The sequence below is a fragment of the Drosophila persimilis genome, unplaced genomic scaffold (genome assembly GCF_003286085.1).
Source record: "Drosophila persimilis strain 14011-0111.01,24,50 unplaced genomic scaffold, DperRS2 tig00000191-arrow-pilon, whole genome shotgun sequence".
Classification (NCBI taxonomy): domain Eukaryota; kingdom Metazoa; phylum Arthropoda; class Insecta; order Diptera; family Drosophilidae; genus Drosophila; species Drosophila persimilis.
In genome coordinates, this window is record NW_020825298.1 from 5,443,058 (window position 1) to 5,456,690 (window position 13,633).

At 41.0% G+C, this 13,633-nt stretch overlaps 1 protein-coding gene across 2 annotated transcripts; it reads left to right on the top strand.

The window, feature by feature from the left end:
• The first annotated feature begins 834 nt into the window (after window positions 1-834).
• Window positions 835-11,385, top strand: LOC6589482 (protein diaphanous). 2 transcript variants are annotated; one of them, XM_002015202.2, is made up of 5 exons: window positions 835-985; window positions 3,379-3,695; window positions 7,581-9,533; window positions 9,593-10,123; window positions 10,187-11,384. In XM_002015202.2, exons 2-5 carry the CDS (start codon window positions 3,380-3,382, stop codon window positions 10,657-10,659), a joined length of 3,273 nt encoding a protein of 1,090 aa, XP_002015238.1. In that variant the 5' UTR covers window positions 835-985; window position 3,379; the 3' UTR covers window positions 10,660-11,384. The 2 variants fall into 2 exon arrangements, with proteins under 2 accessions (XP_002015238.1, XP_026844097.1); XM_026988296.1 differs by lacking the exon at window positions 835-985 and adding an exon at window positions 3,280-3,314 and having other exon boundaries at window positions 10,187-11,385.
• Window positions 11,386-13,633: the final 2,248 nt, after the last annotated feature.

The window sequence follows — 13,633 nt, forward strand, 5'->3', positions numbered from 1 at the left end:
CTTCATACAAAATTAACGAAATAGGGTGTACAAAGGCCTATACACACATCATGTCTTCAAATACCAGCAACATTGCAACTGTCTTTTTGTTGAACTATTTTGTTAAAACCTTGTTTTAGCCAAAATATAATAAAAGCGAGGAATAAAAACTAGCCAATGTAGAAATGTAGAAAATGTATTCATCAACGGCTTAAAATTATGTGGGCAGAACTAAGGGTTTTAGTTAGCCAGAATTATTCAACGGAATCTCTAAATTGAGCAATATGAACGAATTCTCTCCTTAACGGAGAACGATTAACCCATTGTTAGCGAAGGGGCTATTTTAATATTCCACCGAAAATAATGCAAATTTAATAAATTTAGCGCGGTTCAGGTGAAAGATATCGTGTTTTTCTTACGTAGTAGTAGTAGAAGTAGTTGAACTATTTAAATAGAGGGGGCTGAAGATGGCTAAGTTCGTTTTTTCATCATAACGAGATGGTATATTGTTGTTGAGGATCAAAAACAGCAATCGCCGTAGCAGGAAAACAAGTCAAGTATTTAAAATAAGACAGTCAAGTAGAAAATTGATTCATTAATCGGATAAAACTATGTTGGCAGTGCTGAGAGTTCTATATAGATAGTAATATCAAATCGAATATCAAAATCGACGAATATTGGTACAACTTGGGTAATTCGTCAGTATATTTACGGTATATTTTTAAAATGAGATGGTATATTTCGATATATTTCTGAGGTTCGATAAATCCGATGAACCAGTCACACTGATCCGCTGTATGGCGCTTGCATTTTATAAATTTTTGCGTATTGTTGAGAGTAAAGGCCAACAAATTACGTGTTAAGTTGTTTATAACGATTCGCCAAGTGTGTGTTTGATTATACGGCACAGCGGAGCCAACAGTTGGTTGTATATTTCATGTGTGAGCTAAGGCGGGACAGCAACAAGTGGTGGCCCAGCGATCAAAGTAAAAGCCAGCAATAAAAAGTAAGCAAAAGCAAAACACCACTTGGCATACACCAAATATTTTGGGTGTAGTGTACAAAAGTTGGTTAGTAATTACCACGCAAAAGTGTTTTTTGTGTTTGAAGCGGTTTGCGCAGCTTAACGTTAGCGTCAACGTCGGCGTCGCCGCGTACAAACAGAAAGCAGGCAAAGCCGTTTGATTGTGTCTGTATGTTTGTGTGTGTTTATGTGTATGTGTGCCCCAAGCCATTATTTTTCTGTCTTATGACGTAAACCACCGAAAAAATCAAAAGTGAGCAGCAGGCGACACAAATATATATATAAATATATAACGAAGGTGAGCGCATATTTGAATTCTCGGTTTGTAAACGCTTTTTTGAACTGCCTCTTTCTTGGAATTCCAGGCATTGCCAGGCCCGTTTCAAATTTGGAATGGAAAAGAGGCTTCCTTTATCGTGCTAGGGCTTGTTTACATTTCGTCTAATGTTAGGGTACAACAGGGTATACCCATTTGGATGATGATTTTGATGTTTGATCAAAAGTTGGGGTCGATGCCCGTCTGTCTGTTTGTTCACTGAATCATACATGTAGTTATAGAAATTTTGGTTCCGCAAGGGTAGCAAAAGACGTTTCTTTTTATTGTGCTTTGGTTTTGTGTCTGCTGCAGCGGCCTCTGAACTATTCACACAAACAAACACACACACACCAATGCAGAAAGTGCAGCCGTGTAAACAAACTAGAGAAAGAGATTCCACAGACGGAACGCAACCCCCCTGCTCTGCTGGACATGAGGCAATTGCAACAGCAACCGGCTCGGTAAAATTCTTAAGCAAAAGAAACTTGTTGAAAGCATTTCCTCCGCACATGCTTAGACATGAAAAGAAATGGTGCTTTGCTTTGCTTTGCCCTGGCATGAACTTGTCGCTCCACTCTGCCATTCGACGTGGACGCTCGAGCGCTGGCTTCCCACACTCTCTCACGCACACACAAACACACAGCCACACTTTGTCAAGCACATCATTCACATTGGCATTAAATGTGATTTAAGCTTGACAATTGTGAATGATTTGCGTACATTTTGCACGCCCATAAAAGAGGAATGGAAGACTGGAATCAAGGCTCTAGATACCCTTGCAGTTGTGCGTTGCAAACTTCTAATAAAAATCATAAGACAACGCGATTCAAGGGTATAAAAAGTGGAATCCACCAAACCTGTTGATCGTCTCTACCTTTTTCTGCTACATCGACATACTTCTATTTCTGCGTCGAACTCCGGTCCGATGATGTGATTCGATTCTATTAATGATTCATTAGATGGATGTGTTGTCTAAGCATTCGTTCCCAGGCGATCCTCGGGAATGGAGGCCAGCCACTTCAAATCTTAACAGCTTGCATTTTGGCCTAACCGCATGATTCACACAATTACCCATACACACACACACACACGCACAAATATCAGCCATAAACATTCATATTTACCTCTCTCGAGCTAACACACGGTTTGCCCTCTCTCTGTACCCTGGATTCTTAGAAAAAAAAGGGTACATTGGTTTTATGTAGAAGGTAGCCTTTTGGTATAGATTTATCTATAGATTGAGATTTATTTAAATTACGATGTCCAGGCATATCTCTTAAGAATCTTGACATACGTTTCTCACATCTATTTAATCACATTAAGGTCAACTATTATTAATAAGTAATGTAATCATAGGGTAAGCCATAGCCGAATAATCAGGCTGTAGCATAGTCTCTCCTGTTGAAATTTCCTATTTTGGTTCGACACGATTCCAATCATCATCACATCATTTTGTAAAATTAGTTTGCGCGATTATTAATGTGTGTATTTATCTAATTGCTTTGGTTTATTTTCGAGTTTTTGTTTTGTTTATGATTTTAATCCGGCAGTTTTCACGCTTCGAATGAGCCACCGAAAGCCTGTGCATGTGCTCTCTGGTCCCATCCTCCCTCTCATTATTTACATGCTAATTGAAAATTCCACACTGAGATGCGAGATGTTCAGAGATCGAGGATGTGGTGGTGGGGGGACTGTGCCTCCCCAGATAATTGTAAATAAACCACAAACTGATAATGATTCCACTCCATTCCCCCCACAAAATCGTACTCCACCATCGACCGTCCGTGCACCATCTCTCATCATCGATTGCATTCGTCGGAGCAAACCCATCATCAATCGGTTTCTGCAGCTCGACAAATTCAGTTCTCTTCTCTCTGTCTCTCTGTAACTAACTGTAAACAAAGAACAGCTGTGGGGACCTGCGCATGTCCCAAAAAAACAAAAACAAAAAGCAATAAATCCATTTGTCGGCAAAATGCGTCTCAAGAAGCTTGGGTCTGCTCACGTTTTTCCTTACCATAAATTAAATATTAATTTGTGACTATTTTAATAATTCCAGAATGTCTCGTCATGAGAAAACAAAGTCCACAGGTGGTGGCATACTGGAGACCTGGTTTGGACGACCGTCCAAGTCGAAAGGCAATAGCTTCAATAGCGGCACTCTGACTCACGGCGGACGGCCCACCTCTCTGGACAATGAGGGCGTGTTGAGCGTCGAGGATGTGGAGCATTACATTCAGGAGCTGAGCGAGGCTCAGGTGGATGCCAAGTTCTTGGAAATCATCGAGGATATGAATATACCCAAGGACAAGCGGGAACCGCTGCTGGCCAAGTCCAAGGAGGAGCGTCAAAAGATGATACTCTGGCACCTAAAAGGTAAACGAATCGACTTTTCGTTTCACCCTTCCTTTCCACCTTTCTCCCTTGTGTTGTGTGTGTTTCCAAGTTTATTGCATTCCATTCTGATAAGATTAGCCAAAAGACCTAGTGGTAACGGTATCTACGGGGGTCTCTACGGATATTTGTACGTGTGGTTATCGGAGTGCGTGTTTGTATGCAGTCTGTCTGATTCTCGTGAAATTTCTCTGCTGTCTCTGCTGTTCTCTGTTTGTTTCTCCTTTGTTTTATTTGCCAATTTGCTTCGTACTTGTCTCCAGTTGAATTTTCTTTTTTTTTTTTAACGAGATATCGCTATTTAGCGGCTTTTGTGATGAACATGATGTCAACGATCTGCTATTGGGAATGGTGCAATTTTTTGTCTATACAAAATAATGTCCCAGTTTTAAAAATATCTCGCTAAAAGTTGGCACAGATTTGGTATTTGGAAGAAGGTAGTATATGAAATAGAATCAGAACAGTATATCATCGTCAGGTGCATCATATATAGCATCAGTCAATATTTTCTTTTTGGATTATAGGGCATTCTCTTTTGCACTTTTCAAGGACTTTTTTAAAGAGTATCAGTAGGCAGAAAAGCGATATAAAACGAAAAAAAAAAAAGGAAACGAGTATGGCTATTGTATGCCAGATCTGGAAGATATTTGGTAATTTTATAAGCGTGGATTAAATATCTAGAAAAGCAAGAAAAGTCTAAAATTTCACATTAAATATTTCATACAGAAATTAGCTTATACATTCCATCAAAAAATCTATAGTAAAAATAGCCCTGAAGGAATATCTAAAGGTTCCATTCCCTATATAAGTGTTTCCTTTAATTTGTAATCTTTTTTATACTTCATTTCCACTTTGAATCCATGTTGATCTGCTGTGTTTCCTTCATCAGTTTTCCCATTCTCCCTCTAAGCCTGCACAATTATTTATGAACCAAAAGCAATTACCACTGTAACGAACTCATTTCGTATCTTGAAGATATGTTCTCAATGCCAACATCAACAGAAAACTCTTCTCGTCTCGTCGCGTCTCGCTCCAGTTAATTGCCCATGTGGTGCCCATGGCCCATGGTCCATTATCAGGTTAGAGCCTCAAAGTAAATGCTCTCGACGCAATCAAAGTTGCTCTCTCTTATCGTTTGTAACGGTTACTTGTGCGCTAACCTTGACAGCACTGTACTTCTTCTCATTCGTTTTTCCGCTCTCTCCCTTTTTTGTTTATCAAATATTATATACATATACCAAATATAGTCGTACATCGGTTCTCGTAAAAGCATACGAGCGAATGCGTGACATAAAGTCGTATGGAAAATATACATATTTTGAGCGTACGACGAAGACATTGAAAATTAAAAATGTACCCATGCATATTATACAATTTTAATTACGTCAAGTGTCAGGCGCGTGAATGTGGCATATACACTTGCTGCCGGGGCTGCTGCTCTGTGCTCTCCATGGGTGCTCGTAATCTAATGAGCAAGTGCATCCAAAATAGAGGGAGACTGAGGGAGAGAGACCAGGCCAGACCAGAACAAGGTGAACCTCGTATATGACAGAATGATTTAGCATTGTGCTGACTTCTGTCTCTCTTCTGTCATCTCTGAATTTTCTCACTGCTTGTACCCGGTATTTGGACAGTGAAAGGGTATATTGCATTCGTTTAAGTTCTTGTTAGAGTCAGAAGAAAGCGTTTACCTATAATTCTATAAGGTATTGCATGACATATTTCTGTAATACCTGAAGAATATACCAGAGACAGAAACACATCGACTTTCACCACCACATCCGTTTTCGAAAATTTAAATAAAAAAGTTCTGTGGTATACAGAGAAAATACTTAAGAAAAGAATAGGAAAAATGGTCATTGAAGAAAAAAAAAATCAGTTTTTGTTGTTATTGTTTTTTGAATCCTGGTAATACAAGCAATAATTATTGCTTCCTAGTTATTCCTAGTTAGCTAGTTCCTAGTTATTATGGCTTGCAATTGCTTCTTATTTGTTCTTCAACAGCAGACGCATTAGAGAAAATTTCAAAGCAGAATGGCTGATAATCGAAAAACAAAATATAAGTCGTGTGCATGACGAAGCCTAGTCATGAGTTTGGCCAATGAGGGGGATTTTTTTTAGATTGAATACTATGTAGTAGGGTATCTTATATTCGAGAAATCCAAACGTTCTGAAAAAGTGAATATTTTTGTAGAATTTTTCCACCATAAAAATGCTATGCATATTTGAACGAGTATATGAAAACGTTAAGTAAATTTATGACAAAATCGGCTTAAAATAAATAATGATGATGATGCCAATAATCACCAGACTTGAGGTGGAGCTGCAGATCTACATGAAGTGTGGATGTGGGGATCTACAGGTCGTAAGGGGGAGGGATGGAATATTCAAGTAAACAATAAATAACCGAATATAAAGTAGACTTTTTCTTTATGGGTCGTGTTTATCGTGGCAGAACCATACCCCCCGGCCCGTACTGCCACCTGCCGCTTCTAGGCAGCTTCTGCCACTTGTTTGCGAAATGAACTGAAAGCTAAAAAAACGGATTGACTGGATGATGATGATGGCCAACAAACAGCTGAAATCCGTTCATTAACACGCTTCGGTTGGCTCTCGGAGTTAATTAATAAAACAGTTAGTGTGCGAGTACTTCGGGGGCTCTACTGAGGCCACTTGTATCCATATCAAGTGTGTGTGCTGCTGCTTTTGCCATGGGGGAGGGCCAATTTAAATGTTTTTTTTTCGGATATTGCATATTTAGTGGAATGGTTGCGGTGGGTGTGGTGTTTAGGAGAAGGTCCCCTCTCTTCAAGGCTGATATTGTGGATTGTTCGAGGTTTAATTTGCCCAACAAGTTTTTTGCGATAACACAGTTACACAGTGGAGCTTCCACAGATGGAAGTTATATTCTAGGGAAGTTTTATAGATTTAGTGTTCTCGAAATAGCATAGTCTTACATGGTCAGATTTATACGGATGTATAGCTAGCTAAAATACTCAGAAGACTAACTGATACCCATCACGATTATTATTTTATGGGTATAACTTAAATGTGTTTACGTTATGAAATACTATACATTCTGAGCGATACAATGCTTTCTATTTATTGTAAGAATCAATAAAAGATTGCATTTCGCGTGCATGTCTCGTAATTACATTCTGTATATATATGATGACTTTCAATTGGAATTTTGAGATTATTTTACGAGCCATAATTCCAAGATCAAGGTATGGTCTAGGAATGTATATAAAAAGCAAACAGAAGAAGGTACTAGTAAAGTAATTATGATAGTTCTTATACGTAGTGTCGCGGTCGAGGCTCGGATCCGAGTTTCCAAATACATCGTGTGCATGCCTAAATTGAAAAAGCGTATACGGAATAGATAGCTAAAAGTTCTTATTATCAAGTTTCCACTTTACTTGTACTTTGTAGTCGTACTCGTACAGAAGTGTGTTAAAAAAGTATGTCGTATACATTAGAGGGGGCCAAAAGATAAGGAGGAGTGAGTCACCCTCTGATTATCACAATATACGAGTATGTCCTGTGGGAACGCAGTGGAATGGAACTCTAAGAGGCACCAGAGGTATCTTCTGTACAAATATAAAGTTATTGCAACACAGATATTGATGCTCTAACTAGATATATGTACATAGGTATGCATATAGATGTACTCGTATTCTTATCAAATCAGTTATGATTCGGCAAAAATTGTGTGAAAGTATGAGGTCATTCGATTAATCATCCATTCCGTGTTGATGGGATTTAATTACGAGCTTTTTCTGATAAGATACGCAACCCACTCGATATATTCTAAAGCCATACTAAACCAAAATCTCTGTATCTGCATCTGTAACTTTATTCAACCAGGCAAAAACTCACTGGAGCGCAACACGCACTCCCGCTTCGAGAAGCCCATCGACTATGTGGATTACTTGCAGAATGGGGAGCACAGCGAGCATAAGGTCTACCAGTGCGTGGAATCGCTGCGCGTGGCCCTCACCAGCAATCCCATCTCGTGGATCAAGGAGTTTGGGGAGGCGGGCATCGGACAGATCGAACAGCTTCTGTCGAGAGCTAAGAAGGATCGCACCTACGATCGCATCGAATTCGAGGCGATACGATGCCTCAAAGCGATCATGAACAACACGTGGGGTCTCAATGTGGTGCTCGTGCCCGATCAGCACAGTGTGGTCCTGCTGCTGGCCCAATCTCTCGATCCCCGCAAGCCGCAGACCATGTGCGAGGCCCTCAAGCTGTTGGCCTCCTTTTGCATCGTTTACGAGCGGAATGGCTACGAGAAGGTGCTGCGAGCCATCACCACGATAGCAGCCACATCGTACAAGTCCAGCGAACGCTTCCGACCGATTGTGGATGCACTGTTTGCATCGGACAAGCAGGATCCCAAGCGAGAGCTGGCCTGCCACAGTCTGATCTTCATCAATACGCTGACGAACACACCCACGGATCTGAACTTTCGCCTGCATCTGAGGTGCGAGATCATGCGAATGGGGCTGTACGATCGTCTCGATGAGTTCAAGAAGATCGTGGAGTCCAGCAACAATGAGGCCCTGCAGCAACACTTTAAGATCTTCAACGAGATTCGGGAGGATGACTTTGAGGAGTTCGTGCAGCGGTTCGATAATGTGACCTTCAACATGGATGATGCCCAGGACTGCTTCGATGTGCTGAAGAACCTCATCACGGACACCAACTCGGAGCCGTACTTCCTGTCCATTCTGCAGCATCTGCTGTACATCCGCGACGACTTTTACTTCCGACCCGCCTACTATCAACTGATCGAAGAGTGCATCTCGCAGATCGTCTTCCACAAGGGCTACTGTGATCCGAACTTTGCCAATCGCGACTTTAACATTGACACCTCGCTCCTGCTGGACGATATTGTGGAGAAGGCCAAGGCCAAGGAGTCGAAGCGCTCGGAGGAGTACGAGAAGAAGATCGAGGAGCTAGAGAGCGCCAAGCAGGAGGCTGAGGCCAAGGCCGCACATCTCGAGGAGAAGGTCAAGCTGATGGAGGCCAATGGTGTGGCCGCTCCATCGCCCAATAAGCTACCGAAAGTTAATATACCAATGGCGCCGCCACCACCTGGTGGAGGAGGAGCACCGCCACCGCCGCCGCCTCCTATGCCGGGTCAAGCGGGAGGCCCTCCGCCACCACCGCCAATGCCTGGCATGGGAGGACCCAGACCTCCACCCCCGCCGCCTATGCCCGGAATGGGTGGTGGTCCACCGCCACCACCCATGATGCCTGGCATGATGCGACCTGGAGGTCCACCTCCGCCCCCCATGATGATGGGGCCCATGGTGCCCGTGCTGCCGCACGGCCTGAAGCCCAAAAAAAAGTGGGACGTAAAGAATCCTATGAAGCGGGCCAACTGGAAGGCCATTGTGCCGGCCAAAATGTCCGAGAAGGCGTTCTGGGTCAAGTGCCAGGAGGATAAGCTGGCCCAAGATGATTTCCTCGCAGAACTGGCCATGAAATTCTCCTCAAAGCCCGTGAAGAAAGAGCAAAAGGATGCGGTGGACAAGCCGACAACGTTGACCAAAAAGACGATCGATCTGCGTGTACTCGACTCGAAATCCGCCCAGAATCTGGCCATACTGTTGGGTGGCTCCCTCAAGCATTTGTCATACGAGCAGATCAAGATCTGTCTGCTGCGCTGCGATACGGCCATAATGTCCTCCAATATACTGCAGCAGTTGATCCAGTATCTGCCGCCGCCAGAGCAGCTTAAGCGTTTGCAGGAGATCAAAACAAAGGGAGAACCACTACCGCCCATTGAACAGTTTGCAGCAACCATAGGTAAGTGGGGATCTGCTTTAGAAGAACACAACCATCTAAGAATCATTCCGTTTTTTTAGGTGAAATCAAACGCCTGTCGCCGCGCCTTCACAACCTGAACTTCAAGCTGACTTACGCGGACATGGTGACGGATATCAAACCCGATATTGTGGCCGGTACAGCAGCCTGCGAGGAGGTGCGCAACAGCAAAAAGTTCTCCAAGATCCTGGAACTGATACTCCTGCTGGGCAACTACATGAACTCGGGCTCCAAGAACGAAGCTGCCTTTGGCTTTGAGATCAGCTACCTGACCAAATTGACCAACACCAAGGATGCGGAAAACAAGCAGACGCTGCTCCACTATCTGGCCGATCTCGTGGAAAAGAAATTCCCCGATGCCCTCAACTTTTACAGCGATCTGTCGCATGTGGACAGGGCGTCGCGTGTGAATATGGATGCCATACAGAAGGCAATGAGGCAAATGAATTCGGCGGTAAAGAATCTGGAAACGGATTTGCAGAACAACAAAGTCCCGCAATGCGATGATGACAAGTTTAGTGAAGTGATGGGTAAATTTGCTGAGGAATGCAGACAGCAAGTCGATGTATTGGGTATGTCTTGGGATTCCCTCCAACAACTTGTTCATAGATAATACAATTTCGTTCAATTTTCAGGAAAAATGCAACTGCAAATGGAGAAGCTTTATAAAGACCTGAGCGAGTACTATTCCTTCGATCCCATCAAGTACACCATGGAGGAGTTCTTTGCCGACATCAAGACCTTCAAGGATGCCTTCAAGTCGGCCCACAACGATAATGTGCGCGCTCGCGAGGAGCAGGAGAAGAAGCAGCGCATGCAGGAGGCTCGCGAACAGTCGGCCCGCGAACAAATGGCCCGACAACAGCAGAAGCGTGCCCTGGTCGACATGGATGCGGCCCAGGCGCAGGAGGGCGTCATGGACAGCCTGCTGGAGGCGCTGCAAACGGGTTCGGCATTTGGCCAGCGCAATCGACAGGCGCGCAGACAACGACCCGCGGGGGCCGAGCGACGAGCACAACTCAGTCGCAGTCGATCCCGGACGCGAGTAAATAATGGCCAGCTAATGACCCGCGAGATGATATTGAACGAGGTGCTCGGCTCGGCGTAGTTTGGACACAGACACCCACCCACACACATACACAAGCAATTCCCCCTCCTCCCTCCTTCTCTGTACATATATAAATAGACATCTGTAGCGATCTAAGGGCCTAAGACATTAGCCATGTACATCTGTATCTGTATATCTGTGTATCCGTATCCGTATCTGTGTAGCCTTGTGTACATATCAATTCGATTGGCATGTGTACGGGTGGAGTTAGCTAAAGCAAAGATATCTATTTTAACAAAGCCGCAAAGTACTAAATAAGCTCTGGGCGGTAGCTCTCGTTGGAGAATCGATTTAAATGATGTGAAGCATTGCTGAAAGTTTTTCAAGTCACAAAATGGAAACATTTTTCTACATTAAACTAAGGCCTTCTACAAGGGCTATCTATACACTTGATTAGATATCTCTATTTGAGGATTTTTAACGAAAAGATAAATTTGTGTATTTTTACTATTCTAAAGAATAATTGAACATTTTTGTTTAATATGTGATCCATGAGGAATAAGAAGACGAAGAACTATAATGAAAATAGTTCATTTTTGTTTCTATATAATTTCTAAAACAAATCTAATGCCTTTTTTTAAGACTGTCTTTTCACTACTTTTAAATCGAGAAATCTAAAGTTACGTTTTAATCTGTATCTAACAAGTATTCTTTGTCTACTTTATTCAGTCTTTATTATGGAATGCAAATATTATTGAATCAAAGAACTTAAATCTATGTTTATTTAAACTAAAATGAAATTAAAATTACTTAAATCTATTTCCATATTGGCATCATTCTTTTAAACCTTTATAAATATCAGTTTTGTATGCAAATTAAAATCCAAATTCATTTAAATTAGTTAAATAACACTTTTGAGACCTGATTGAAAAATGAATTATTAATTTATTAAAATTAAATGGCCTGCCATATTAGTCCCAATGTCTGAATCCAATTAAAAAGCAAAAATTAAGTTCATTAATCAATCGAATCAATCACAAATGATAACCTTGTATAAGACTGTATCCTACAATTGTACTCAACTTTCTCAAGAAATGTTATGCCCATTCTAGTTCACAAATCAGCAAATGCCTCAAATCGAAATCAAACCAACTTTTGACTACCCCCAAAACGACAAAAAAATTATATATTTTTATACGCTTTTACTACTGAAACTGATAAATCGGTATATGTTGCCTGTTCTTATGCTAGAAACTGAGAGACCAGTCGGGGGAAAACTATCAACAAACTATCTTTATTTTGTGGTTCTTCCTGTCGTTCTGCTGTGGCATGTTTCTCCATCATTTTGCTGTGCACTTCGTTTTCGAGGCACTCGATGTGTGATGATATCTAAATGAAATGAAATTCCTTTTGTATTTAATTTGTTTTTAAGTGGAACTTTTTAAATCGTGTTTATTTTTACCTTTCGCGCTACACTTAACAAATTGTTAATTTATGCCTATTTTTTGTGACAATGATAATCGTAGAAATACATTTTGAAAAATAAAAAATATATTTTACCAAAATCAAATATAATCCGTAGTGCAAAGAATGTTTTAATGATTGATTAAAGTCTGCAACTTCTATTTAGGAAAACCCTATTCCATTGGCTATCATTTCGAAATCCAAAAATACCTTTTGGGTTTTCCCCACAATTGTATTTCGTCGCGTTTCGTTCTTATTCGTTTTAATTTGTTTTATTAACAAAGATATTTTATCGCTAATGTCGCGGCACCCATAAAGCTCTATGGAGGTGCTGGAGGTAGTACGATTACCTTCTACAACGCACAAAATGCACTTGCCCTGTGGTTGGAGGGGGGGACAGTGCTCGTATGAGAGATGGAAGGAGTGTGCGGGGTGTGGGGTTGGTCGTGGCCAATGGCCATAAAACTCTCCAAAACGTTAAACGAACCGACAAACAGCAAATGCCGCACGACAAAGCCATTCCATTCCATCTGTCATCGTTCATAGTCTGGCGACGGTAAATACGTTATTCGTTATACGTTCTACATATGTATATTCGTTATAATATCTGGTTGGGCTCTGGTTCGACAGTTGTGCCCTGGTCATATCTGGCTGGGACCTGATTGCCTCTCGAGTTTTATTTTTTTGGAGTCTGCTTTATGGGACATGCTTGGACATGGCGCTTGCTTTGCTTTCTTTATGGATTTATTAACATAATTGAAGAAAAATATATAAATATTTTTTTTGAGTTCTTTACAATCTGTTTATGTTCCACAAGGGACAGATTCTAATTTATGATGATTGGATAGAGATGCATTAGAGTGTTTTAGAGATCATAGATCAGTTTTTATTGGAACCGGGAAAGGTTGAGTGTGGCATAATTCCCTGAGGATCGGTCATCACTTAGGATAGATCAATAGATTAATGGACCTGCATTAAAAGGATTTTTAATTCATGGAAATGATTCATAGTAAATCTCTTGATTTTTCGGAAACTATAAACTGAATGCTAGTATTCCCTAGATAGTTGTAATGATTTAATCAATTTTCGTGCTCACAGACAAAAAGATTATTCAAATTTAAAATTTATATTAATTTGTAAGTGTATGGGCCGTGTTCAATTAAAGTTTATTTAATTTCACTATGTATGTATTTAAAAACCATTTTCCTTCGATTGTCGTAATTTAGGGAAGAGGTTTTCATAGCTTTCTAATAAACAGAGTAGAAGGATTCTTTGATATACATATCTTAAAGATTTGAAGAAACCATTGGTTCATTCATATCTAAACTATAAGCATAGCTGACATTTATACCTCACTTCAGATAGGACAGAAAATAGAAGGATAGATAGAGAAAATTAAAGGGAAATATTAATATATAAGGGATCTGATTAATATATCTACAGATCTATGCTGAAATTATAACCTTGTTGGCCAACGTATCTTAGGGTAGATGCAGGGAGTGGTTTTGATAGCCTACTAATAAACAGAGGAGAAGGATTCTTTGATATATCTTAGAGATTTGAAGTAGGA

What these genes read in the sequence shown, in the direction of transcription:
- LOC6589482 (XM_026988296.1), top strand. Translation starts at nt 3,295, where the DNA reads ATGCGTCTCAAGAAGCTTGG. An exon ending in ATGCGTCTCAAGAAGCTTGG is followed by an intron (nt 3,315 to 3,378) that starts GTCTGCTCACGT and finishes TAATAATTCCAG; the next exon opens with AATGTCTCGTCATGAGAAAA. An exon ending in GATACTCTGGCACCTAAAAG is followed by an intron (nt 3,696 to 7,580) that starts GTAAACGAATCG and finishes TTATTCAACCAG; the next exon opens with GCAAAAACTCACTGGAGCGC.